The sequence below is a fragment of the Lolium rigidum genome, chromosome 6 (assembly GCF_022539505.1).
Source record: "Lolium rigidum isolate FL_2022 chromosome 6, APGP_CSIRO_Lrig_0.1, whole genome shotgun sequence".
NCBI classification, from domain to species: domain Eukaryota; kingdom Viridiplantae; phylum Streptophyta; class Magnoliopsida; order Poales; family Poaceae; genus Lolium; species Lolium rigidum.
In genome coordinates, this window is record NC_061513.1 from 114,179,207 (window position 1) to 114,206,935 (window position 27,729).

Sequence of the window (27,729 nt, forward strand, 5' to 3'; positions counted from 1 at the left end):
ATAATTTTACATTAATAAAAATACATAAAAAGACTTAAAAATAGCCACCAAGGACTGCTAAACCTAGCTATGGGCTACTGCTTGTCGTTGCTGACGAGGTCGATGAACTCTGACGTCGGCCATGGAAGCTGGTACGCCAGCGATGGAGGAGGAAGGGCATCATACGGCAACTGTGGCCAGGCTGTCGTCGGCGCAGGAGGCTGCGATGAAGGTGGCCATGGATCCCAGGCCGTTGAAGGAGCAGGAGTCGGGCGCACGAGCATTGGAACGCATCAGCATGGTCGGAGGAGTCGCCGGTTTTCCCTGCGCGAGTGCCGACTCGCAAAGCTGGATGGCAAGCCCGTTCCACATAGCTCGTCGAGCTCGCTATTGGCCAGTGCCATGGCAAGGGCCTCCTCCTCGCTAATGTCCGGCGGCTGGGTCTCCGGATACCACGTTGGTCCACCGTCATCGTGGTCATTGTCTCCGCTTTGGACATGGTCGTCCGACGAGGTCTCGCACTCGGCCTCGGCTGCGTCGCCGTCATCGTCCTCCTCCTCGCCGTCGTCATTGTCGTCTTCTTCAGCGACGATCTCACGGCCGAAATAGTCGAGTTCGCCGAGGTATCCTGCTCGGCGTGCGTCGAACTCCCACGTCCCGAACAAGATCCAGTTGTAGGAGTTGAGCGCGTACGCCTGATCTTCCCGGAGATGACGGCAAGATGGCTCGGTGGCGGCACACCTCGTCGTGGCGCTCTTGGCCCTAGTGTGGCACGGGGGGACCGACACACGCCTGTGTACCAGCCTCCCCCAGGCAGGTTAGCATCCGGCATGGCACCGGCCGGTTTTTCTCCCAGAGGCGGCGCACGAACTCGATGCGGACGTACCGCCGATCCACGGCTTCTTGCCGGACCGCGAGCCGCTTGCCTCCTGGTCGTTCTTGGTTTTGCGGAACGGCCAAGATTTCTTCCCCATGGCGTCGGTCGGGTGGGTACGATGGACTGTGGCAATGGTGTGGTCGAGAAATTGGGCGCCTCCAGCGGACCTTTAAAAGGCTCGGACGCTGTCTCGCCTTCAATGGCCTGCCACTGCGACGCCGCCCACAGAGCATGCGCGTGGAAGCCGAGGCGTGCCATTCGTGGCCTTGAAAAGCTGCAGTGCGCCACCCGTAAGTCATGTCGCGCTGAAGACGAATCATATGTGCCGTGCCGGGTGGGCCCACGCGAGAAGCGTGCGGACGACTGCCTTGTCCGTGCAGTTTGCGTCTCTGCGGACGGTCCACACATTATGCGTCGTGCTGCTGGGACAGGGTATATATACATTTCTTGTCCGAGTGGATGTAACCGCACACGTCCGTTTGCGTCGCCCCCGTTAGAGATGCCCTAACCAAATTCTCATTCTTTTTCTGTTTAAAAAAGGACAGAGAGACAAATATAGAAACTTTCATTTGACATGAACAAACACGGAAACCCGACGGAAAGCGAGGGCCAAAAGTTGCACAGGGACATCGTGGCTTCCTCCGATTGGCTCCGCGAAGTAACTCGGCCGTCCAAATCCAAATCCACCCTGATATCGGTCCAACTGTCGTCCCCACCGAATCCACCCTGATCTCGGCCCCAGCTGTGGTCCCGCGGAATCCAGCACGATCTCGGTCTAACCGTTTTGATTGTGAATAAATCAGTTATTATCCCCTGATCTCATCGTGTCTAATCAAAGCAATCCCCGTCAACGAGCGGTCTCGTAACGAGCCGGAAAGATCTCCACGGTAGACACCACACCACGCGCCGCCGATTTCGGCTGGGAGAACGATGGGGATTAAGCTATCTTCCTTGCGTTGTTGTTCTAGCTCCGTTGCTTCTGTCACGTTGCCACACGACGTGATCTTCGACATCCTGTCATGGCTACCCGTAAAGTCCTTGTGCCGCTTCCGATGCGTCTCCAGAGAGTGGCAAACCCTTATCTCCGATCCGGCTTTTGTTGCCGTGCTTAAGTCACGAGTCGAGCCGCTCCTAGCCGTCGACCACAGCAACGTGCCATCCTTGCGGTTGATGGACATGGATGGCAACGTTGTGAGAGTAATCAATGATGTCGGTTGGTTCTTGACGTCTATCTGCATTGCCACCGATGACCATGTATGTGTTATCGGTGACAATGGCAACGAACAAGTCGCGAGGATAATCGACCTTGCTACTAAGAAGGTGCTCGTGACCTGCTTAAAGGGCCGTACTCAGGGCTTTGGCCGCGCCGCTCCGTCAGGAGCTTACAAGGTTGTGTGCCTTGGTGATCATATATGCGAGGTCCTCACGGTAGGAGATGGTGTCGGATGGAGACATAAGGAACCACACCCTACAAATGCCTCGTATAGAAACCGCCCTGTGGTGGTCAATGGTGTGCTACATCTATTGGTGGCACCACAGCCTGATGGAGACATCATATTATGCTTTGACCTCGAGAGCGAGGATTGGAAGAAGGGGATCAAAGGCCCAACAAATGTGAAACTCCAGGATAGTAAAATCAGCTTAGGCGAGCTTAATGGTGCCCTATGCATGGCTCAAGGAGAGACCAACAACACCTACAGTGGATGCACAAACATATGGATCCTAAGAGATCTCGACAAGAGCATATGGGTCAAAAAATACACGATTCCACTGGACTCGGCCATGTATTATCGGCTGACGCCTCTGAGGGTGCTACGTGGTGACCGGAAGCTCTTATTCTACCTTCGAATTAAGATCGGAGGAGAAAGGGTGTTAAAGATCTACGACCCCTGTTATTCGAGATGTACAGACGCATTAAAGACTTTGGAACACCACTCCTGTAGTATCAGCATTTGTAGCTTGAACTTGGAGCGTTTTTAATTGTCAAGCGGGATCCCGTGAAAATCTCACTTCGAGTTTATTTTATAATTTTTAGTTTAAATCTGTAGTTAAATTATAAATTGAATTAGAAGTGGGCCGGATTTTGGTGGGATCTCATTTGCCCAAGTGTTTTGTCTCTATAAAGTTTTAGTTCGCAGAGAATTCCCTTTTAAGGTTTTCCTAGAAAATTCTTCGAAGCATTATATAGATCTACTATCAAAAAGAAGAAAAATAGACCGTGTAATTCTCAAGTGAAATGTTACCTATGTGTCCGTTGCATAAATTCCTAATCCTGCCATGTTGTGCCGTGTGACTGAATATCTTTTTGGTCATCTGATTTATATTACTTAACACTATTATAGATGTATCTAGACATATTTTAATTATACATACATCTATTTTTATCGCAAGTAATATGAATCCAAGGCGGTATCTATTTTCACCGTGCAGTGGCCGATCGATCTTTTCCACGGCGGTATCTATTTTCGCTTCGCAGGCTTTTTTATTTTTCTTTGAGGAGAAAATATAAAGCATAACGTTGACTGTTCCCGAAGACGTCTCTTCCTTCTTCCATTCCCTTCTGAAATTCTCGGCGCGGCGGGCCGGAAGGAAGCCAGGAGCGAGAGGCGGAGGTGCCGGGAGCGAGGAGCGAGAAGCGGAGGATCCCGGAGCGAGAGGCGGAGGGGCGCGGCCTGCGAAGTGGCCGCTGCTTCCGCAGCGCAGACCTAGGTACGTAATCTCTGCTCTCCTCCGCCTTATGCCGTTGAGGCGTGGACAGGTCGGCCCGGCGTTGAGGCGCGACTTGTCGGGCGCGGCGGCGGCCCGGCGGATAGGCTCGGCGGCTGGTAGTGCGCAATGGCGGATAGGACGTAGCATTGGGGGCGGAGTACGAGGTGTATTGGTGCGCGAAGAGGTGCCGAATGCGGCCCTAGGCGCGGCGGCGGGTAGGCGCGGCATTGCAGCGACGTACTGGGATTGTGTACTCTTAGGGACGCAGCCGTGTGGGTGTGGTCGTTGAGCGAAGCGGGAAGGAGGCGCGACCACGCTGCTCCTCCGCTATCTAGCCGCGGGTGGAGTTTTGTCTCTAGATCGGAATCGCCATGAACAGGGGCGAGGAGGGCGAGACGGTCCTCGCCTCCGGTACGACGTGCTTCACCTGAGCGATCTGCTAAGGGTTATCGGTTGCTGGCTTACTGCTGCGGCTCGGCCTTTTCCTGTTTTGGATCTATCTTATCTGCAATCGTTGCAGTTTGTTTATCTAGAATGAAGTAAGTAATGCTCATCAGGATACTGATTATTTACTATTTGACAGTTTCCTTGAGGCATTTCCTGTAAGCCACGACAATGCAAAAAATGTTCAATATCATGCAGGCTTACAGCAAATGATCAATGTAATCAATTTTTGCATTGTCGTTCTGTTACTGTGTACCATCTGATTACATCATAGATATTTGGCGGTCTATCTGTTACAGTACTATATATGTAGCCATTTTAAGTTTATTTATATTCTCCTTCTTTGCATCCCTTGTTGCCTTGTGATGGAAAAGTGGTGTTCTGACCCTCCTTGCCCAGCCACAACATTGCTCTCAGCAGTAGTTCATGTGACTAAGTGTAATTTATCTGCATTTATTTTTTCCTTGATGTGCAGTTCTCCTTTGTGATGCAATCAAACTTGATTATGGTCCTAGAAGCAGAAGTTTCATTATGGGATTGGCAATTTTTTTTTTTGTCGAGTCTTATTCTGTGATTGCTCATTATTCTGTTTCAGAAAAATGGGGAGTTTTGTACTTCACATGGCAATGAAATATCTGGAGTACACACTCGGCCGGGAGGATGCGGAAGGACATATGCTGAATCTTGCGTTCCATTCCCAAGTCTTGAACTACCTAGGACGTATCAGGGTTCCTTTCAGGACTCCACGCATCCCACAGACCCCACCCCGTGTGCCGCCCGCTCCATCTCGTCCTGGACTTCCGATTGTCGTAGGACTAGGCGGTGGTGCCATACTTCACAAGGCTGGCAGCTTTGTTTGGTCTTATAGGTGGTGGATTGGTATTGGTTTGGGCGCCTGTCTGCTGGGACCCAGTATCACAAACTATCTCCGGCGCCGTCGCAGTGACCGCGAGCAGATTACTGTTAATCCACATGGTAACTTATAGTAACCTGCTTACTGTACAGTTGATTTCTTTTGTACTTAACTCATGTCTAGCATTTTACCTAATTGTTTGCAATGTGTCCAGCTGTTCACCCATCTGCTGCAACAGAAGCTTATATTTTAGATGGATCAGCTATTCTGTCTGCTTACCTGCAGGAGATACTACAGGTTATGCTTGGTGATGATTTAAATCATGTCTGTTTACAGACTTGACTTTCTTACTTCGTAACAGTTAATTTGCTTGCTTTTCAGAGTGGAAGGTTTCAGGATCTGGACATATGTGAAGCAAATACATTTTTTCAGAATCACCCATTTGAAGGTTTGGGGGATTTTACATTGTTATATTGATTGAACATATTAATACAAGCAAGTGAAGCAAATACATTTTTTCAGAATCACCCATTTGAAGGTTTGGGGGATTTTACATTGTTATATTGATTTCACTTATTTGAATTTTCGTTTAGCTCAAGCTAGCGCACTCTTTTGTGTCCAACACTTGTACCTTCAAGTACGAAACCATGTCGATCCTGAAAGTGACCTGTCCAATTTACTGGAAGTTGCTTCTGAACGGTAGTTTTTTGAACTGAAGCTATTCTTAGCACATGCTTCTGGCACACATTTATCATAGTGAATATGCATTGCAGTGTTAGAAGGGTGCTGTCACACAACGAGTCATTGGAACCGGTCAATTCAGATTCTTATTCACTGTGTGTACAGTCTAAAATGGAAAGGTACAATCTCGCTTTATGGTTTTGCTGCAACTTTATTTGTGATTTCTTAATTCGTGATTCCTAAATTTGTTCCCACACTATTAAAAAGACTGTAGCTCTTATAATCACTGGAAACCTCGGGATGTTCAAGCAATGGTATTGCTGCTCTGGGACTATCCACAATGCTATCGAAATCAGAAGACCTTTCAGTATAATTCTCTGATTCTGTTTGATAGTTCTTTTCTCAGTAATATTACTTAATCCTATGTTGACACTTACCTTAATTTTGTCTAAGGGGATATGAGTTACATGGCTACCCGAAGATTGCCTCCTGCTTTGCAATCTATGTGCACTTCAGACATTGTATTTGTAAGTATAACTAGTATATTCTAGTTTAAGTTTGCCAACCGACAAATATTGTCTCACATTTTTCCATTTAGGAAAATATTCAAGAGGGGCCAGAGTACATTATCCTGTCTGGTTCTACCATCATGTAAGTTATATAGTACCACAATACACTATAGTTTGGTATCTTTTTTTTTTTTGCTGGGTCATTGATGGGTTGGGAAAAAGAGACAGCAACTTAACTGAACCTGGAGAATTCCTTTCTAATGTCCCTTCTTCGAAAAGGGACCATGTCTTCCTCTCCTAATTTCATGCTCTGAAAATCCTTCCCCAAGTAGTTTCAGAACTGCAACATAATGACTTAAAAGTTCAAAGTGAAAATCATCTCTCATACATTGATGACACAGATATGCAGGACTAATTGGTGCTGCTGCTCCCTTCCCATATACTTGTTCCTTAGCTTTCCATAATCTACTCTATATTTTTCTGGGCTTAACTTACTTGATTCTTTTAAATTTTAATATAGAAATATGGCATTTATGAATGCATTTACCCTGTTATGATGTTATCTTTGTCATGGTACAGTAACTAAAATATCTACAGTCACCCTAAATTGGACCTCACAATCTATTTTGGCTTTTTCATATATGATAGATCTCGTATGAATATGATCTTTTCGACCTGAAAATGTGTTTAACATGCTTGTCCAAATATGCATATAATACACAAGTTTTTCATTTGCATACTGAGTATTGTACTATAAATTTATGCCTCCATTCTTAATTTTTGCAGCGATGTATTACAAAACTTGAGCCTCGTCGAGTTTGCCTACCAGGGAGTGAGGCCGGTATGTATCCAGCATGCTTTTGTTGCCAAGTTGACTGAGAAAAATAGTTCACAGTATTTCTTGTTGGTTGGCTCTTGGTTCATTTGTCTCCTTATTTGCTGTCATGTGACCAAAACAGGGGATTGATCTCCGCGACCTGTGTGAGACCCTGCATGGGCTGAGTGTACCATCTTCAAGGCCAAGTGAGAACATTCTGCTTGTCATCGTACAATTCAAGGCGCCCCATCACCCTATTACCCTGCAGTCCGATGACATAGCTCAGCGCAAGGGCAAAGCCCCGATGGACGGCGGCGAGGGTACATCTGGGTCGAAAGCCCAGTGAACTTGCAGCAAGGACACCTCACCTGGAGGTCTAACCTACTTGATGTATGTTGGAGAGGCGAACTTGGCTAAGAGGGATTTGTGAGTTAGAATCTGGGCGCTTTTGTAGGATCACGAACTCGTGATTGCCATTGACCCACTTAACGTCTTGCACATGTAGTATGTTCGCAATTGACCTGCCAACAAACAGGCCAAGCGTGTTAGCCTGAAAAGCAGTATCAACTTGAACATGCAGATTGATTGCTTGCTTAGCGGGAATAATTTTTCTGAGAATTGAAACTGATCTCTACGGAGACGATCCTAACAAACCAGTGGTGTGTCCTATACATATCCCAGCCAAGTCGCCGAATCTTCGCCGCTGCAAACCAACCTTCCCAGGGCGCCCCTGCCCCTTCTTGCCTAGTCTGTGAGCAACTCAGTATATGTTGCACCAAACCCGAAATTGAGAAACGACCCAGATGAAGGGGCTCCATCTCCTACTGTGTGCTCTCAGGGAAGTGAGACGATAAGGGTGCTCGCATTTTGGGTGGCTGTGAAGGAGCTGGAGAAGCGAATTCTGTCCATGCAGCCACCCAGAAATGCAATTTATGATTGTAGTGGTGCACCTCTTCCGGTTCAGATGCAGCTGTTGTGCCTATCAGGCTCAGTGCCTTCTTTTCTAGGTGCTATAAAGCTGACATGTGTTTTCTTCTTTGAATAAAGTCAGATAGTTTATGCTATGACCTTGCCTGTGGTTTTCTTGCGAGTTATCATTGGGTGGTACCCAAAACGAAGACGTACAAGCTTTAGCTTCTCTTAGAAATTTTGTTCAAAAAGCTCTCTCCAAATATTTCAGTGCTAACCAGCTCCGTGCTGCCTATTACGGCGATTCGGGTGGCTATTCCCTCCCCGCTGCCACCATATTCTTCTCCTTCCTAGCTTCCCTCGGCATCCCCGGGCGACGCCGCTACGCAAAGTGGCGGACGGCGGTCACGGGAACCGTATCTCCGTGTGCTCTCGGTACGTCCATGAGTGGGTGGAAGCCCTAAACTGTTCTCGAGATGTGCCCTCCCTCTTGTCTAGCCCAGAGTTTGCGAGAACTATTACAGTGAGCCCTCCTAGGGTGAACAAAAAGATGAACTGTTACAGTGAGCCCTCCGCACCCGAATATATTGCTCAAAAGGCTCTTTCCGAATATTATAGCGATTTGGGTGGTGATTCCCTCTCCGCCGCCAGCATCCTCCTCCCCTTCCTTGGCTGGTCGATGCCGCTGGCCAATGCGGCAGACAGTCACATAAAGTATCTTCTTCTCGGGTGACAAAGACAAAGGTGCTCTCGTCACGTCCTTAATATTTTTTTAGATGAACTGCCCCACTTTATTAAGCAATAATGTTCGAAACTGAACTAAGAATCGGTACAATTTCTGGGGGATTTCACAGCCACAGGTGACGCCCCAGATCGAGAGATGTAGCTGCACGGGCTAGATTGTGAGCTTCTACTGTATATTGCCTTCGTTCATGCATGAAACGAACAGCAGCTAACCTGAGTGAATACTCATTGATCTCTCGAATAACAGATGTGTTAGAACTAAATCCTTGACAGTCCGAGGTAATACCGACCTGACACAAATCAAAGTCCTTGGCCAGAGCTAGAGCCTCCCTACAAACCAAAGTTTCAAGAACATTTGGGTCTGAAATGTTCAGGAAAAACTGTCCCTGTTGCACCCATGAATATGGCTTCTTGGTTTTGACGGATAGCACCAACTGCGCCTTGATTGCTTGTAGGAGACATAGCTCCATCAATGGTGATCTTGCAGAAGCCAGAAGGTGGAGCCAGCCAGCTCCCCGACCCTCTTGCCACCGGTTGAGCGGGTTTCAAACTACAGGCTTCACAAGTTGTTGGAGATCAGAGATTTATCTCCTCTAAATAAATGAGTAGATAGCGGACTCGCTTTCAAAAAAAGAGTAGATAGCGGACTCTGAAAATTTTGCTCATGAATAGCTTTGCGTCGGGCTGTCCAAATTGGCCAAATTGTGACCAGTACCTTGGTAAAATCTGAATGAGATAGTGCTTCCATTGGAGAAAAAATCCACTGTTTCGCCGAAGATTCCATGGAATGAAATAAGTGCTCCACTAGTTCCTCATCACATAATGCCCAAACGCTTCTTGCCATAACACATTCCAACAAAGAGTGCTTCCAAGAATCAACAGCTCCACACAAAGTGTACCTCGATGTTGTAGCCATACTACGATGATGGAGAAGATCAGCTGTCGGTAGAGATTGTTTTGCCAAACACCATAAGAAAACTTTCAGTTTAGAGGGAACCTGCACCTTCCTCATCTTCGTCCAACACTTACACTCGACTTCTGAATTGGAGCCACCTGACGACCCACTCAACCAAGCCTCCCGCTGCTGTTCATTATCAACTAGCATCCTATAAACCAGCCTGACTGAGAATTGTCCTCTCTTCTCATAATACCAAGACCAAAAATCTGGTAGAGCCCCATTGCATAGTGGTATTCCTTTGATAACCGCAGCATCAAAAGGCAAGAAACACTGGCGATCTTCTCTGAATTCCATCTCTTCATAGGTGCATTAATAAGCTCCGCCACAAGCTGTGGAGGTTCATTAGACAAACAAGTCAGAGGCCGAAGCATATGGTCTCTAGGCAACCAATTATCAGTCCAGATGTTTGTAGTGGCCTAGAACATCCTTCTTACTAGTCCCTGCACTAGAACATCCTTCCCTTCCATCAACGCTCTCCAAATCTGCGATGGACGGGGACCTAGTTGGGCTGACAGAAACGAGGATGTAGGGAAATATACAGCTTTTAAAACTCGACCACTCAATGTGGAGGGTTCCTGCAATATGCGCCATCACTAACGAGCTAACAAAGCCAAATTAAACAGCACTTTGGTTTAGTCATTTCTTCCCAGGATACTAGGTTTCCTTTCTCCTTGCTTACTTCCCCACCAAAATTGTCTGATCAGCGAATTAATATGAAGACAAAGACCCCGGGGAAGCTTAAAACAAGCCATGGAAAATACCAATATATTTTATGAGTACCTCTTTGCCACCTACAGACAGTACCTTTTCCATCCAACCCTTAATTTTAGACCAAACACGGTCCTTCAGATATTTAAAAGCTCCATTTTCTGAATTCCCCACATCGGATGGCATACCAAGATATTTATCCGAAAGTGTTTCATTTGTGACTTGCAACTTTGTCTTTATCTCATCTCTACTATTCTGAGAGCACTTTTTACTAAAATATATTGATGACTTGTCACCATTGATACGCTGACCTGATGCTTGACAATAAGCCTCCAAAGAACTCGCAACTTTTATAATACCCTCACTTGTAGCTTTGAAAAACAGCAGGCTATCATCCGCAAACAATAAGTGATTCATCGGTTGAGCCGATGGAGCCACTTTAATGGCGCTAAGCACTGATGAGTGACTTCAATGGTTTAGGAGGCACGAAAGGCCCGCTGCCAACAAAAACAAGTAAGGTGATATGGGGTCTCCTTGATGGATCCAACGAGTAAGGTCACGTCCTTAAATGGACCAGAAGTCCTAACCCGTGCTCGATATGTGTGGCCTGTGGATGCACCCATCGGGCTGTTGGATGTTTGTCGACCTTGGGGGTAGTGGTCGTGGCCAAGGTGCTTTGGTTGTCTCTTTCCCTCCCGTGGGCCGCAGCTCTTCTGCCACAGAAGCCCATCCAAGCCTAGATTCAGCGATGCAGGGTGAGGATTGTCGGCGAGGGATGGTCCTGGCTAAATCAGACGGATGACATGGGGCTTGATGTCGTTCTAGGGTTACTCGGTTCGGAGGGTGAAGCCTTTTCATTCTTGCTCCGGCAGAAGGTGAATATATTGCTCAAGAGGCTCTCTCCAAAGATTACAACAATTTGGGTGGCGATTTCTCTTCGCCGCTAGTATCATGTCCTCCCCTGGCTGGTCCACGCCGCTAGGCAAGGTGCCAGACGGTCACGGAACCGTATTTTCGTCTAGAGTGGCAAGACAAAGGTGCTCTTGTCACATCCTTGAGTGGACTGGAAGCCCTATCCCGTGCTTGAGATGCGCGGCCTTGGCCCATGGATGCGCCCGTTGAGTTGTTGGATGTTTGTAGACCTTAAGGCTAAGGGTAGTGGTCATGGCCAAGGGGCTGCAGTTGTCTCCTTCTCTCCCGTGGGCCGCTGCTCTTCTGCCGCAGAAGCCTGCCCAAGCCCAGATTCAGCCGATGTGGGCCGAGGGTCATCGGTGAGGGATGGTGCTGGCTAGATCCGACTGATGACATGGGGATGATGTCGTTCTAGGGTGACTCGGTTCGGAAGGTGAAGCCTTTTCGTTCTTGCTCTGCGAGGGGTGGGTCGCGTTTTCAGAGTGTTTTGGACAAACCCTGGCATATCCGGCCTGCCAAACAAGGCCTGAGGGGGTTGGTAAGGGGAAAAGGGCGCTGGATCCGGAGCCGAAAGGTTCACAAATGAGGGGGTTGGTCAGGGAAAAGGGCAGTGACGAAGCTTTGCCACCGTTTGCCATCCAGCGGCCTCCTCCGGAGGGGGTGAGGGAGTTGAACGGTGGTGGTGGATGTCTGGGGTGGCTGCTGGCTTCCGGAGCTATGTGGAGTGGCTCGTGAGCCCCCTAGGGTTCTCTTAGGTTGATATGTTTTTGACTTGATGATACATGGTTTTCTGTTCTACATTTGCGGTTAGTGAAAAGATTGTCGGTTTAGCTTGAGTGGGTAGCTATTTTATGTCAGCTCAATGGCTATAGTTGTGCTTTATTTGTAGATACAACAAGAACAACAACAACCATTATTTAGTACCATGCGGAAGGCATTTGATATTTCGATTGGCTAAAGTTATGATGAGTTAATAGTAGGTACTGCAGGTCCTCAGGTCAGCTAGAACATTTTTTAATGATAATTGTTTTTGCTTGCGAAACTTTTATGGTTCTGAATTGTTCTACAGGCTGCAACTATCAGCTAAAAAAGGTGAAGGTGAAGACATTTTACACATAATGGGTGATGAAACTTTAACATTGAGGTCAACCTGTGATTCTATTCCCTTTTTGACTTGATATTCGATCATGCATGTTGTCAAACTTAAGTTTCATAGTTATATTTGTCATGTCTCATTAAAGGTAAAGATAGTATTCTGTTGTTTCTCTATGCAAGTTTCGGTTATTCTTGGTAGCTGAGTCTGTTCTCTGTACCTTGTTAGGTGTAATCTATCCAGCTAGGTGCTTGGACTGTAATACATACCTACCTTCAAGTGTATTCTGCACTATCAACAAGGAGCGTGCTGATGCTTCTTTGTCAAAAGGTCAGCGGTAGCTGGTAAGCAAGTTTTCTCTGCTCACCTGGACAGTCTTGCCATCCATTGCTGCGGTTAGTAACTGATTTTGCACATTTGTACACTATATAGGGAACTAAAAGCTATTGAAACTGAATTATCGGTAAATTTTTACTAGTATAAACAAAAAGGGTGTACCCAGTGCGGAAAGCTCCCACGCATTGTGCAGTCTGGGGAAGGGTATTTCTAGGCAGTCATTCCCTTGCCTTATTATTATGCAAGGAGGCTGATTCGAACCCAGGACCTCCCGGACACAAGTGGAGATACTCTACCATGTCCGCCCTTCTTTGACAGGTATAAACAGTTTGCCTTTATTCGATTCGATTTTAGTAGGCTACATTTTATCCTGAATTATGTTGCCTAAAGCGATACCCTTGCACTACAATGGCATAAACAGCATAGCAATGCAGACCTGGACACTTCCATGGAAGCATGAAGGTTGCTGCTGTCGAGTCTAAAAATGTATTTATTTATAACCCGTTTTCTTTTGGTAATTTTGTTGGAGTCACTAGTAAGAAATAAAGAGCCTGAAAATAAGCTTTAGATGAAAAATTTCTCATGGCAGCTGATTAGGATTAGGTTTCAACAGCAGACCAAGTGTACGAGGGCAATGGTCTGGTGATAGGAAGTTCTTCCGTTGTTGGGAGATTGATTTGCAAGAACATCGATTCTTATCATGCATTAGGTCTTGATACTAACGGAATTGCTGTCCAGAGTTGCTAGGCTGGGCGTGGAGTCCATCTCTGAAATTCTGGTACTGGTACTTTCCAGAAGGTGTTGTCTGATATGTTTGCAGGTTGCTGTGGCTGTCTTTGCAGCTTTTATCATGAATATCATGGCAATCTGGTTTTGAACATATAACCTCATTTCACATCCATCAGATGATTGGTATGTGCAAAATGCTCTTCTGCCGGTAGGAGTGCTGCCCATTGATGCAGGAGCGGCGAATGGAAATTGTGAAGCTTCAAAATCAGATTACCAGATCCTGCCGTCTCCAAAGTAAACCTCATAGAAAACCAGGTAGCGCATGGGCTAGTTAGGTTAGGGCTTAATGTATCAAGTGTGTTTGAGTTGGTTTCCTAACCATCCTGCGCAATGACTTTTGCCAACCAATATTGTAACAGAGCGACCTGCTCGCGTTCCTGACTCAGATGCAGCAGCAGTTGCAAGACATTGCTGTCCGTCAGAAATGTATGTTGCTGCAGATTAAGTTCTGATGCAGTCATATGAGCGAAAAATTTGCTCGCAGTCCCGTTTGATACCCGATAAAGCAAATCTGGGTTTTCGCTTTCCTTCCGATGGGCCTGGGCGCCCGGCGGAACATGCCAAGTATCCCCCTGAGATCATGTTTTCTTAGGTTTAAAATGCTGAAGAAGTTGGAATCGAGGCATGTATCATGACCGTGGCAGCAAAAGTGTTTCCCTGTATTTGGCAATTATTTATACTCTAATTCCAGTAGCCCTTGCCGAAGCCATGCATGGTTCCTTCTTTGTTTTCCAAGATCTTCGATCCTGTAATCAGCAAGTCTGACCCTTTCAGAGGAATTTGAATGCGCATGTTGATGCGCTCCTACTTGTCCCTGTATAGATAGTTGCTTGCTTTGCACCTGTTCCTTCCGGAAGTGCATTTGGCCTCATAGGTGTAGATGCACCCAACGTTTCCCAAAGGATTTTGAGGTGCGCCGGACATATTTTCGTCTCTAGTCGCGCGTCTCAAAGTTCCTTTCTGCCCGGCACAACCCAATACGGTGTTCGGCGCCTTGAGCCCGTTTCCACTCCACAGGGGACGTTCCGAGTACGCCAGACAGAGTGAGAAGCGAGGTGGGGAGTGGCTGGCCCGATGTGTCGAACGACGCCCAACCATCGCCTACCTCGCAACGGTGCAGTTTTCGTAGAGGCGTAGCGAAACACCTCGTTGCGGCTGGCACGGATTGCGCCTAGCTCTCCGTGCCAGCATTAATGAGCGCCACCGCTCCCTCGCCTCCCTGTAGCCTATAAAGAGGGGTGGTCTCGCATCGCTTTCACACATAAACCCTAGCGCCCCTCTCCCCAACCCTAGCCGCCACCATCTAAAGAATCGAGGGCCATTGCACGGCTGGTAGGGGCCGAGGTCGAGGTCGAGGTCGAGGCCAATGCCTACAGTCTTCCGAAGGGGGAGTGGGAGTTCGAGATCATCGTCATCCTCAATGGTGACGAACTTGGAGAACTTGTTCCTCAAACGCTTGATTGGGCGTCGTTTGAAACGTTTTGAGGACGCGACTGGAGATGCTATTACTATAATACTACTACTACTACTTGTAGACTTGTAGTGCAGGAGTAGAATTTTAGCACTTCTGTTTGGATTGAGGGAGTCCGTGACTCAACAAGTGGCTCCATTTTTCTCCCTTTTCTTATATTCTGTAGAGCAGTGACTTGGATATACGAGGTTACCTGTTATGTGCAGGCAACGATGATTTTATCAAAAGATTGCGTACGTAATCCAGAGATCAATCCGTTGCGCACACAATCCAAAAAGGAGCGGAACAAGACACGAATACTAGATGGACCTAGCGCGCTTTGCTGCGCCGTTCTCTGTTGATGGTCGTTGTTAAGATAGATCATTTATTCACCATTACATTGTATACACAATCTAACAAACTTCTACACAGCTACATGTCTATGGAAAAAGATTAGAAACATCAGCGGAACTGGCTATTAAGACAGGATACTCTAGCGAATAGCGTTTTGGGAGATGTTCCCTTCTATCTTGTACCACAAGATCTACAAATGAAAATAGTTAGAAGCATTAGGCAAATAGTTAGGAGCATAAGGCGCCCAGGCCCCCAATATCAATCTTGACCTTCAAAAAAACTGGGACAAGAAGAAACTGGCTCATATATCAACAACACTTTGCTTCCTCGATTTGCATGTACAACTTCATTAAATGAGAAACCATATGTTATAGCTATATCTCCAACAACTATCAGTTCCTCTCTACCAGTCAATACTAAACTGGAAACTATCACAATTTAACAGAGCTGGAAAGTGAGATTGCTAATGGAAAAATTGCATCCATGGAGGTGGCTGCAAAGGCCTAAAAGTTGGTGCACCAGACTGTGGAGGTTGTTGCTGTTGTGGTAGTCTCATTACACTCATTAGGTGTTGAAGGTGAGGGCCTTTCTAGGTTCATCATATGCCGAAGCGGCGGTGGTTGCGGTGGATTCATAGTGTTCATGTTGTATGGCATGCCCATCATTAAACCCCCAGGCTACTGGACAACGTGCCGTGGAGGGGCATGGTACATATTGTATTGGGGTTGAGGTGCAGGAGCTTGGCTTTGGACAAGAGTTTGTTGTACCAAGATTGCCAGGCTTGTGCTGCTGTGGTGACCATTGGTGGCATTGGTACAAAGGCAGCAGATTTTGCAACGCTTGAGACCAATGAGGGTTGGTCAACTTAGATCCTCTTATCTGAGCGTATCTCAGATGAATTTTCCACAACAAACTTAGAAAGAGCAGACTGGAGTATCTGCAGAGAGTTTGAGGATGTTGCGGTCTTGTCTGCATGGGTAGCGGCTGTCTTCTGCTGGCCCTTTACTTGCCCATTGAGAGTGACTTTCCTTACTCTAGTGATGATGCTAGCTTGGAAGACGGGATGATTGGTTTATTGCTGAGTCTCCTACAGAACTCACACCTCCTGTACTGATAGCTCCACAATAACTAAACATCAGGTTGAATCCTAATTCTGGTCCACACAAAAAAATGCACCACAAACAGTTAGGTGACTAATTTACCACACAGATCATATTTAACCATCACACAATGTGCTATCTGTACCAAATCTTTCTCTAGAACTACCAAAAATCCGCAAAAAAGTTACTATCTTTAGGTATACCAAGAAATTGATCACATGAGAAGTACAGTATTCAGAAATATAGTGGCAAAATTGAAGAAATCTGAGCACACACGAAACATGCATAACTTGAAGTGTAAACCAAAAGGAATTCTAGATTATTATTTAATCACCCAAAGTGATTTTATAATTGCAGCATAGGGATTTTCCTTACCAAGTATGACCATACGTGGAAACAAATCTCAATTTGCTGACCCTAGTGAACTATTTGGTACACTTGTGGTACTGAGACAGCTTGGGCGACTCGGAGGTGGACCACCTAATTTCCACGTGTGATGGCTCCATCGTTTATTGGTACGGCGGTCTGGCATCCCCCTCCTGTGCGATGTGCCTAAGGCGGCCTGTGCTCTTCCTTGTAGGAACCTCCTGGTGGCGTCACCTGAAGAATGGCCAGAATGACTTCACACAAATTCCATAAGCTAAAAACATTACAGGAAGAGCCACATTTTCAAATGCGGTTTCATATTTCAGCGTACAAGGCATTCACCATCTATTGTATATCCATATGCTCCCTAGAGCAGAAAAGGAGATGCATGTGAAGTCTGCAAATAAATAAATCTACAATAAGCCGGTTTACTCTCAAGTAAACAAATTCTAAGAAACAGAGAATGACAACCTTTGCCAAGTGGTTTACAAATTTCCATTACTTTTATAAGAACAAGAGAGAACCAGCAACTCACCCAAGCACATGAAGTCGAAGAAGGCCACCGTTGCCGTTTAGTACTCCTTGTTATCCTTCGCACATACAAATAATTAGCATTCAGTCAAGAATATCCACGATTTCAACATGGTTACATGATGAAACTATTTCTCGAATAAAAACCAACTACATACCAGGCTAGGATGTCAAAGTTCTGTTCTTGAAGTAACATACAAGCAAGATTGCTTCAACGTGTCCTCATTCCTTCTTCCTTGTAGCTGCCATTTGTAGAAGTAATGAGTACGTACATCAATTTGACAGAGTTAATGAACACGCTGTAACATCAACAAAGAAAGATCTTTACACAAGTGAGTAGAACATTAGTTAATTAAGTGGTAATCTTTTTTCTCCCGAGCAGAGAAGATCTCATAAAAAATCTGAGCAATGGAGGGATTGTCAACAGATGGGATCCATGCAAGTGGTTCTGTTAGAAACTTATCTCTAACATACCTCAGACTGCATAATGACTGCAAATATTCATAGAAACATAGGAAGATAGAAGCAAACATATGGTAGAATCACATAACCACATGCAATTTTGTATTACTTGTATGATCAGATGCAAGATAAACAGGTCATTGTCAGAATTATTTTTGCTGAAAACGTTATCACTTGGCTGATAGCTGGAGCCTGGATGTGCCTGCCTTTTCCTCGAAAGATTGTCCAAAACTTCTTGTATTATAAGGATGTATGTAAGAGCAAGTATTTGGGACATTGCAAAATATAATTTATAATTGGACAGTGAGATCATACAGTTCGGAAAATAGGTACATATTTGTTGTGGCGTTAGTAGAGTCCTACCAGGTTACAATTAGTCCATAGAGTCCAGTTCGGTTAGTAGTCCAATAGATTTCTAAACAAATCATATGCTAAATAAGCAAGATATAAATCCAGCTAACTACACATCCACCCGGTACCAATCAATCAATATGTGTATGCTAAATTTGTATATCAAGCAATACATACAACCAAGTGTATGTATGTCAATCATTCTGATGTATATAAAGTTATAAACTGGACATGAAAATACACAGGAGATGTGCCCTACCTACAGCATTGTGCATGCCCTGGTTTTATCAGTAATGAGTCAAGACTACATGTGATTCGGTAGATTTATTGCAATTTCTGATTATAGTGGAACTTGGAACCTGTCATGTGGTGGAATTACAACAACCTATCACATCGCCACAGTCTGAACATGTAATTTCAGATTTCAGAAACTATAGAATCTCCCATCCAAATATAATATTACAATTTGTTAAGTCAATAATGTCGGCTGATACATATTTCTTTCCTCGGCTAAGTCCCCTTGTGTCAACAGAAGTACAGTTAATATGATAGTTGGAGTAGCAATTCTCGCCATAGATCACTAATAAGAACAAAGCCGCTACTCATCATGTAGCCGGCAGCACAATTGAAACGGAAAATCACCAAAGCAAATCCAGCAACGTAGCCTGTAGCAGCAGCTCAGCGAAGACACGCTCATACAAAATTGGGTAGCAAGCATGGTGTTGATTGTAGCGCGAGAAAAGGGAGGGGAAATTTCGACCTTTGGGTGGCGGGATGTGCTCCTGCACGGCAGCGTGGAGGTGGGGCTTGGTCCTGCACATCGTGGATGCACCCCATCCGGTGCTCACGGCCGCATCCCTGCCGTCGGCGACCTTGCGGAAACATTGGCGAGGCACAGGCGCCGGAGGTCGCGCGCGGCGGCGGGCATGGAGGTCCCCGTGGAGGAGCATCAGATCCCACAGCCGGTACATCGACGGTGAAGTCCAGCCGGCCGACGCAAGACAGGGGAAGTCGTCCTCTACGCCCGCCGAAACGGAAGGCCCAACACTAGGGCTTGCAGAAGGCGTGGAGGCAGTAGGTCAGGGATGCAGAAGGCTCGTGGAGGGAACCAGCAGTACGTCCTCCGCGCGTCTTTGTCTTCCTACGCCGGCCGCCGGAAGGGGAGGCGCTAGAGTTCACGCCGCCGGCGGCAAGGGAGCATCTAGGTTTGCGAGGCAGCGCGATTTAGGGCGCGGGAGGGAGAAGACGTGCGGCCGCCGCTGCGCCGCCCAAGCCCGCATGCACCGCCGCAACCCAGCCACCGCCGCAGCACCACCCAAACCACCACGCCCCACCGCAGCTCAGCCGACGAACAGGAAGACCAGGTGACCCTACTCCACGACGAAAAGAAAAGAGAAGGAAGAGAAAGACGGGGCGAAGAGCCGGTCAAAACCAATCTGGAACCGACCCCGGCAGGGCTCTCCTCGCTTACACGCACGCAGACACCGAAACACGACACGCATGCAAGCTATGTGGGACCCACGAAAAGGATGGGCAGACCGCCCAGGGACGCCTCCAACCCTGGGAGCTTAGGGCATCTCCAACCGGGCGACCCAAACGGACGCGTTGGGCCGTCCGTTTTGGGCCGTTTGCGTGCCCGAGCGGACGCGCGGACGGTGCCCCGCGTCCGCGCGTCTGTTTGGGTCGCGCGCTGCGCCCAACGCGCCAGATTTGGGTCGCGGCGCCCCATGGTATGTTTTTCTTGTAAATTCACTAGAAAAACGCAAAATAAATTATAGAAAAAATATATAAAATAGTTGAAATGCTCTAAATGTATTATACATTACATAGTCCATGTAATCAAGGATAAAGTATTATTCAAATAAAATGAAGAAACGATACAAAATGCTCTAGGCTTAAGGATCTCCTTCATCATTGTTGTTTGCAGCATTGTTGCCTACATGCTGCCACATGTGCTCGATCAAATCAGCCTGAAGCTGGTTGTGTACAACTAGATCTCGAATTTCATGGTGCGCATGAAGAATGTCCTGGAATGATGCCGGAGCACGTTGAGGAGTAACCAACTCTCCTTGGCCGTCCCAGTCATTATCAAAGAGTGAATCATCCCGCTCTACCTCAACAATCATGTTATGCATGATTACACAAGCGGTCATCACCTCCCACAGAGTTTGCACATCCCGGGCTGCGGCGGGGTGTCCGACGATAGCCCAACGAGCTTGGAGGATGCCAAATGCCCGCTCGACATCTTTCCGGGCTGCCTCCTCGCTCTTTGGCAAACCTTGCCTCCTCGCTCTGAGCTGGGGTTTCGGATTGTCTTCACGAGTGTAGCCCAAGGTGGATAGATACCATCGGCAAGGTAGTACCCCTTGGTGTAGTGGTGGCCATTGATCTCAAAATCCACATCGGGGACTGACCGTACGCTAGCCTATCAAACACCGGAGAGCGCTGCAGCGACATTGATGTCATTGTGCGAGCCAGCCATTCCGAAGAATGAGTGCCAAATCCATGTGTCATGGGAAGCAACAGCTTCAAGAATGACTGTGCACCCCTCGAATGGCCGTCGTATGACCCCTGCCAACCAAAGGCGGTTATTCCACTCCCAATGCATGCGAGTCTATGCTGCCAAGCATCCCAGAAACCCCCGGAAGCGTTGATCGACAACGGACGAGCCGTGTCCTCTCGCATTTGGTTGCCGGAGGTACTGTTCTCCGAACGAACCGATCACCGCTCGCGGAACCCGTACATCGATTCCAGGCCGGTTGACTCACTCATGCGCGTGTACTCATCTACGAAATCACCGGCAACGCCATATGCGAGCATCCTAATCGCTGCCGTGCATTTACGGTACGAAGAGAGGCCTACCTTGCCAAGTGCATCCACTTTCGCACGAAGTAGTCGTCGTAGATCTTGACGCCATCCATTATCCGGCGGAACAGCGGCCTGTTCATCCGAAAACGACGGCGAAACAAGTGCGGCACGAACAATGGATTGGGTTGGAAGTAGTCGTTGTAGAGCTGGTCGTGGCCGCGTTCTCTTTGCGGTCCAAGGCGGCCGCGCGCCCGGCAAGGACCCCGGAACACGGGGATCTGCGAGACAATGTGCTCGTGGATGAGCACCGCAAGCATCCGTGAAAAATTCGTCGTCGGACTCCTCTTCGACGACGTGTCGATGAAGTTCTTGAAGTAGTACTCGTCGTCGTTGTCCACCATGATCTGAAAAGGGACACATATTAGTTCGAGCTTTTGAACGAACACCTCGCAGGCGGAGGCGATCCAAATGCTTCTCTAGGGACCTGCAGCCATGGCCGTCTCAGCCGACTTGCGGTCCGGAAACACGGTGCAGGGAGGGCTCACCTCCGGCGGAAACGGCGCAGCTGCGAACGGCGGGAGGTGTCGCGACGGTGAGAGGACAACAACGCCGGCGCCGGCGTCCTCCGGCTCTGCTACGACGCGGCGAAAGCAGCGCGGGACCTCGACCTATGCTTCCGCCCGCTTGCCGGCGTCTCGACGACGATGGCCGGCGCCGACGCCGCTCCGGAATCGCCGGTCCGTGGGTGGCGGCGGAGCGGGTGGGGAGATGTGTGCGGCGGCCTTGTGTTTTGGGTGGCAGACAGGCGGGCCAGGGCGGACAAGGGGAGGACACAAGCGACCAGCCTTTCGCGTCCGCGGCCACGCAAACCCGGCCAAGATTTGGGCCGGGTTTGGGTCGTCCCGGACGCCGCGGCCATCCGTTTTAGGGATGGGTCCGCGCGCTGGGCCGCGTTTTTGTCCGTTTCGACCCATCCGGACGCGCGGGCGCGGGATGGGTCGCCCGGTTGGAGATGCCCTTAGAGCATCTCCAGTCGCGTCCCCCAAACCGTCCCCCAAAGCGATTTGGGCGGACAAAAAAACGTTCCCAGCCGCGCGCCCCAAAGACCCTTTTTGTCCGGCGCGGCCCGATACGGTGTCCGGCGTCCCGAGCCCGTCCCCGTCCCACAGGGGACGCACCGGGCACGCCGGACACAACGAAATGAGAGGCGAGGAGGCGCGGGCCGGACCCGTCAGCGGCTCGGACGCTCAACCGCCACATACGTAGCGACGGTGCAGTTGCCAGGAAGCGGAACCGTCGCATTGGCAACCGCGTCGACGACGCGCCAACCCCGCCGGAATGGAGCGCCGACTCCTCGGAAGAGCAACCGCTGCTCTCTTCGACTTCTGCGCCGCCGTTCATCCGCGCTCAATAAGACCCGTACGTACGCCGTACGTACGCCACCATTCATCCAAGCCTCCATCCGACACCTCCAGCGACGATGAGCTACATCTCCCAGCTCCCGTCCGACACCTCCAGCGAGGGAAAGCCTGCTGGCTGGCGCCATTGGTGGGAGAGAGCCAGGACACCGAGCAGCGGCGACGATTCCCCGCCGCCAGTTGACTGCGAGGAGGAATGGCTGGGCTGGGAGGAGGACGCGGAGGAAGAAGAGAGCGAGGCCGCGGCGGCGGCGGTGGCCCGTGCGAAGGCGAAGGCGGCCAAGGCGAAGGCTTCCAAGGCGAAGGCCGCCAAGGCCAAGGCCGCCAAGGCCAAGGCCAAGGCGAAGGCGAAGGCCAAGGCGCAGCCGACGAGCACCGGCGACGACGACGCGTCGAGCGCCGACACCGCCTCTTCGGAAGAGGTGACGAGCGAGAAGCGCCACCGCGATGACGACGACGAGGCGGGGCCATCGGCGAAGAAGAAGAAGTAGATAGTTTATATGTATTTAATTATATTTTTTCGAAGTTTTATATATAATTTGTTTATGTTCAACCGATTTGAATATTATTAAATAGTTTCTTTCAAGCTAAAAAATACTTTAAATGTTTGGGGCGGCGTTTGGGGGACGCGGCTGGGGAGCGACGTCCCCAAACGCGGCACGAACTGAAACACGTCCCCAAACGCTCGATCCGGCGCGGTTTGGGGACGGTTTGGGGACGCGGTCCGGAGATGCTCTTAGAGCATCTCGGCCGCGTCCCCAAACGGCGTTTGGGGACGGCGGACAAGAAATGGAGAAAATCGCGTCCCGGTCGCGTCCCCAAAGCTAAATAGCGCCTCATTTTGTGTCCGGCGTCCCCGGTAGAGACTCTATGTATAGAGTCTCTCACCGAGGACGCCTGACACAAAATGAGCCCATATGCATGCATGCGGTCCCTAGTCCCCACATGCCATTCTCTTTCCCCACACTTTCTCTCACCTACTTTTCACACATGGGGTGGTCCCTTCTATTAAAATGCATGCATCCGGACGCTCTTTGAGGGACGCGGCTGGAAAGGGTCTCTTTTCTGTACAGATTTTTGATCTCTTTTTGTCCGGCGCGATCCTAAACGTGCCCCAAATCATTTGTGCCGGACGGTTTTGAGGGACGCGACTCGGAGATGCTCTTAGAGCATCTCCAGTCGCGTCCCCCAAACCGTCCCCCAAAGCGATTTGGGGCGCGCCGGACAAAAAAAGCGTTCCAGCCGCGTCCCCCAAAGCCCTTTTTTGTCCGGCGTGCCCCTATATGGTGTCCGGCGCCCGAGCCCGTCCCCGTCCCATAGGGGACGCTCCGGGGACGCCGGACACAACGAAAAGCGAGGCGGGGAGTGGCGGGGCCGACCCGTCGGCCGGCACAATTAATTTAAACCTAACCGTCGCCTACCTCGCGACGGAAGTTATTGGCGCGCTGCGACGGTGCGGTTCCCGCGAGAGGGCGCAGCGGACGCGTCCCGTCGCGCCTAGCTCTGCGTGCCGGCGTTAATGAGCGCCACCGCTCCTCCGCCTCCCTCCGGCCTATAAAAAGGGGCGCCTCTCATCGTCCCTCTCACACACAAACCCTAGCGCCTCTCTCCCAAACCCTAGCCGCCACCATCTCTCAACAAGACTCGACGCTATGTCTGGTAGAGGCGGAGGCCGACCTCGCGGCCGCGGCCGTGGTCGTGGTCGTGGTCGTGGCCGCGGCACAGCTGAACGCTCGCCGTCGCCTCCCACGCCGTCGTCTTCATCGTCGGAGATGGACGTGGAGCCGGACGTCCTGTTCGAGTTCGTCCACGTCCTCAAGGGCGACCCGCGCGGCATCCAGAGGCTGCCGGACTCCTTCGCCGAGTACGTCGGCGGCGTACCCCCGCGCACGATGCATCTGCGGGAGCATTCGTGCGGCTAATGCCGGTGGATCGTCAAGGCGATCTACGACGCGCGCGGCAAGATGTACCTCAACATCGGCTGGGAGAAGTTCGCGCGCCACCACAGCCTCGAAGCCGGCTTCATCCTCGTGTTCTCCTACTTCGGCAACAGGGACATGAGCGTCAAGGTCTTCGACGAGAGGCGCCGCCTCCGGGACTACCACGTCGACAGGGGACGACGACAAAGACCGACGAGGAGGACGACTGAATGAGTGTTGTTTCTTCGCAGCGAATACGTGCACGGAGGTTTCTGCCTGTTCGCCTCATCGGTAGAACCAACAAGGGCACCATCCTCCCGCTGGGGAGCGACGTCCCCCAAACGCGGAAATTGAATTAGTTTGTGGAAATTGAAATAAAAATGCCAGAAAAATTATTTTAAATGTTTGGGGGCGGCGTTTGGGGACGCGGGCCGGGGAGCGACGTCCCCAAACGCGGCACGAACGAAACACGTCCCCCAAACGCTCGATCCGAGCGCGGTTTGGGGGACGGTTTGGGGACGCGACCGGAGATGCTCTTAGGGCATCTCCAACCGGCGCCCAAACGGACGCGCCGGGCCGTCCGTTTTGGGCCGTTTGCGTGGCCGCCGGACACGCGGACAGCGCCCCGCGTCCGCGTGTCCGTTTGGGTCGCACGCGGCGCCCAACGCGGCGACCCAAAGAGACGCCACGTGGTTCGTCTTCGTTGCGCGGCGCTGCGCCATGGCAGGCCTCGACGGGACAGCCATGGTGGGCGGTGGAACGCGCGGGAAAGATCCGCGCGCACCAAGGTTCCCGCGCGCAAAACGCCATTGGCGCGCGCTCGCGCCTAAGTTTCCCGCCGGACCGCCGGCTATAAAGACGGCGGCGGTCTCACACGGACCGCATCACCGTTCTCTCCCCCTCCACCTTCTCCGGCGCCATGCCGCGCACCCTGCAGGCCACATGGGCCAAGCTCTCCCTCGCTGCCCGGGCCAGGTTCCCGCGGACGGAGGAGGAGGAGCGCGCGGACTCGCGGTGGGTCGCCGACGACGAGGCGCTCCGCGTCGTTGCCGAGGCGGCGGCAAAGAAGGCCGGTGACGCGGAGATGGGGGAGGCGGCCACGGAGGGCTGGCACGAGACCGCGGACGGCCGGGTACGAGGCCGCGGAGGAGGGGCGGCCGCCGCGGAGGAGCCCGTCGCCGAGGAGGACCTCGCGCGCGGCGAACATCAACGCCGCCATCGAGGAGCGTCTCGCCGACCTCACGCGCGTGACGAAGGAGCACGAGGGCATGCGGCGGGCCGGCCGCCGCCGCTAGGCGACCTCCTCGGCCGGAAGAACGAGCTGCTCGCTATGCGAGCAGCCCGTCACCTCATCCGGATGCCGTCGCCCGAGCGGCGCGCCCGGAGGATGCCGAGTCGGCGGAGCGCGGCCGGCAAGAGCGCATGCGCCGGCGGCAGGAGAACCACGAGGCCCGGGCCCCCGCCCGCGTCCGCTCGGAGGCGCGCACCGCCGTGGAACGCGCCGCTCTGCAGGGAGGTGGAGCTATGCGGGAAGCGGATGATTCCGCCGCAGAGGCGGAGCGCGAGCGCGCCCGAGGTGCGCGGACGGAAAGGAGGAGGATGATGGCCTCCGTCCAAGCTGCCGAGGCCCGCGCCGCCGCCGACGCGCCACCCAGCCCGTAGTAAGCTGGAGTGGAATCCTCACGCGTACAGGCCGCCCGCATCGAGTGAAATCCACGGCCCCGACGGCTCGCCGGCGAGGTGTCGCCGGCGAGCCGCCGGCCCCGTACGTATTAGGATAGAAGTAGTACCTACCCAAAAAAATGTAATGAATCGCTTTAATGAAAAATATTGTTTTATGCCTATGACACGCGGGCCAGGGGCGGACAAGGGGCGGACGCGAGCGACCAGCCTTTCGCGTCCGCGGCCACGCAAACCCGGCCAAGATATGGGCCGGGTTTGCGTCGATCCGGACGCCGCGGGCATCCGTTTTAGGGATGGGTCCGCGCGCTGGGCCGGGTTTTTGTCCGGCTGGACCCATCCGGACGCGCGGGCGCGGGATGGGTCGCCCGGTTGGAGATGCCCTTAGAGCATCTCCAGTCGCGTCCCCCAAACCGTCCCCCAAAGCGATTTGGGCGGACAAAAAAACGTTCCCAGCCGCGCGCCCCAAAAGACCCTTTTTGTCCGGCGCGGCCCGATACGGTGTCCGGCGTCCCGAGCCCGTCCCCGTCCCACGGGGACGCACCGGGCACGCCGGACACAACGAAATGAGAGGCGAGGAGGCGCGGGCCGGACCCGTCGGCGGCTCGGACGCTCAACCGCCACATACGTAGCGACGGTGCAGTTGCCGGAAGCGGAACCGTCGCATTGGCAACCGCGTCGACGACGCGCCAACCCCGCCGGAATGGAGCGCCGACTCCTCGGAAGAGCAACCGCTGCTCTCTTCGACTTCGCGCCGCCGTTCATCCGCGCTCAATAAGACCCGTACGTACGCCGTACGTACGCCACCATTCATCCAAGCCTCCATCCGACACCTCCGGCCGACGATGAGCTACATCTCCCAGCTCCCGTCCGACACCTCCAGCGAGGGAAAGCCTGCTGGCTGGCGCCATTGGTGGGAGAGAGCCAGGACGCCGAGCAGCGGCGACGATTCCCCGCCGCCAGTTGACTGCGAGGAGGAATGGCTGGGCTAGGAGGAGGACGCGGAGGAAGAAGAGAGCGAGGACGCGGCGGCGGCGGTGGCCCGTGCGAAGGCGAAGGCGGCCAAGGCCAAGGCCAAGGCAAAGGCAAAGGCGCAGCCGACGAGCACTGCCGACGACGAGGAGGACTCCGACGCGTCGGGCGCTGACACCGCCTCTTCGGAAGAGGTGACGAGCAGGAAGCGCCACCGCGATGACGACGACGAGGCGGGGCCATCAGCGAAGAAGAAGAAGTAGATAGTTTATATGTATTTAATTATATTTTTCCGAAGTTTTATATATAATTTGTTTATGTTCAACCGATTTGAATATTAGTAAATAGTTTTTTCTAGCCAAAAAAAAGTACTTTTAATGTTTGGGGGCGGCGTTTGGGGGACGCGGCTGGGAAGCGACGTCCCCCTCCAGTCGAGTCCCCCAAACCGTCCCCCAAAGCGCGCCGGATTGAGCGTTTGGGGGACGTGTTTTGTTCGTGCCGCCTTTGGGGGACGTCGCTCCCCAGCCGCGTCCCCCAAACGCCGCCCCCAAACATTTAAAATACTTTTTTTGATTTTTTATTTCAATTTCCACAAACTAATACATAATTTGGAACGTGGTTTACACGAAAACACAGTTTGGAACGTGGTTTTCCACAAACTAATACATAGTTTGAACCGGCGCGGACACAAATATAAAAATTTGCAAAGAAACTAAACCTAACTAGGTCGTGCATCGAAGGTTTCCTGTGTTCGCTGCTAAGAAAGAACACTCGAGGGCACACCCAGTCACCTAAACTGGAAAATCCAGCGGGAGGATGGTGCCCTTGTTGGTTCTACCGATGAGGCGAACGAGCGAGAAACCTCCGTGCACGTGTTCGCTGCGAAGAAAGAACACTCGGCCGTCCTCCTCGTCGGTGCTCGTCGCCCGATGACCCACAAGTATAGGGGGTGTATCGTAGTACTTTCGATAAATAAGAGTGTCGAACCCAACGAGGAGCG

The 27,729-nt window shown here is 51.0% G+C and overlaps 1 protein-coding gene and 1 long non-coding RNA gene across 5 annotated transcripts; one reads left to right on the top strand and one right to left on the bottom strand.

The window, feature by feature from the left end:
- Positions 1-4,484: 4,484 nt before the first annotated feature.
- LOC124668044 lies at positions 4,485-13,691 on the top strand. Of its 3 annotated transcripts, none has more exons than XR_006991537.1 (10): positions 4,485-4,984; positions 5,077-5,159; positions 5,244-5,310; positions 5,456-5,561; positions 5,636-5,722; positions 5,811-5,910; positions 5,997-6,070; positions 6,142-6,194; positions 6,839-6,893; positions 7,012-8,775. XR_006991537.1 is itself a non-coding variant. In XM_047205251.1 (10 exons), exons 1-6 carry the CDS (start codon positions 4,609-4,611, stop codon positions 5,815-5,817), a joined length of 726 nt encoding a protein of 241 aa, XP_047061207.1. In that variant the 5' UTR covers positions 4,485-4,608; the 3' UTR covers positions 5,818-5,910; positions 5,997-6,070; positions 6,142-6,194; positions 6,839-6,893; positions 12,422-13,691. The 3 variants fall into 3 exon arrangements, 2 of the variants coding, with proteins under 2 accessions (XP_047061207.1, XP_047061208.1); XM_047205251.1 differs by lacking the exon at positions 7,012-8,775 and adding an exon at positions 12,422-13,691; XM_047205252.1 differs by lacking the exons at positions 4,485-4,984; positions 5,077-5,159; positions 5,244-5,310 and adding exons at positions 5,362-5,400; positions 12,422-13,691 and having other exon boundaries at positions 7,012-7,259.
- Positions 13,692-16,644: 2,953 nt separating this feature from the next.
- On the bottom strand, positions 16,645-18,774 carry LOC124665236. 2 transcript variants are annotated; one of them, XR_006990516.1, is made up of 4 exons: positions 18,693-18,774; positions 17,278-17,361; positions 17,124-17,178; positions 16,645-16,822 (listed from the first exon to the last, which is right to left on the bottom strand). It is a non-coding gene; the product is annotated as an uncharacterized LOC124665236 (long non-coding RNA). The 2 variants fall into 2 exon arrangements; XR_006990515.1 differs by having other exon boundaries at positions 17,278-18,753.
- Positions 18,775-27,729: the final 8,955 nt, after the last annotated feature.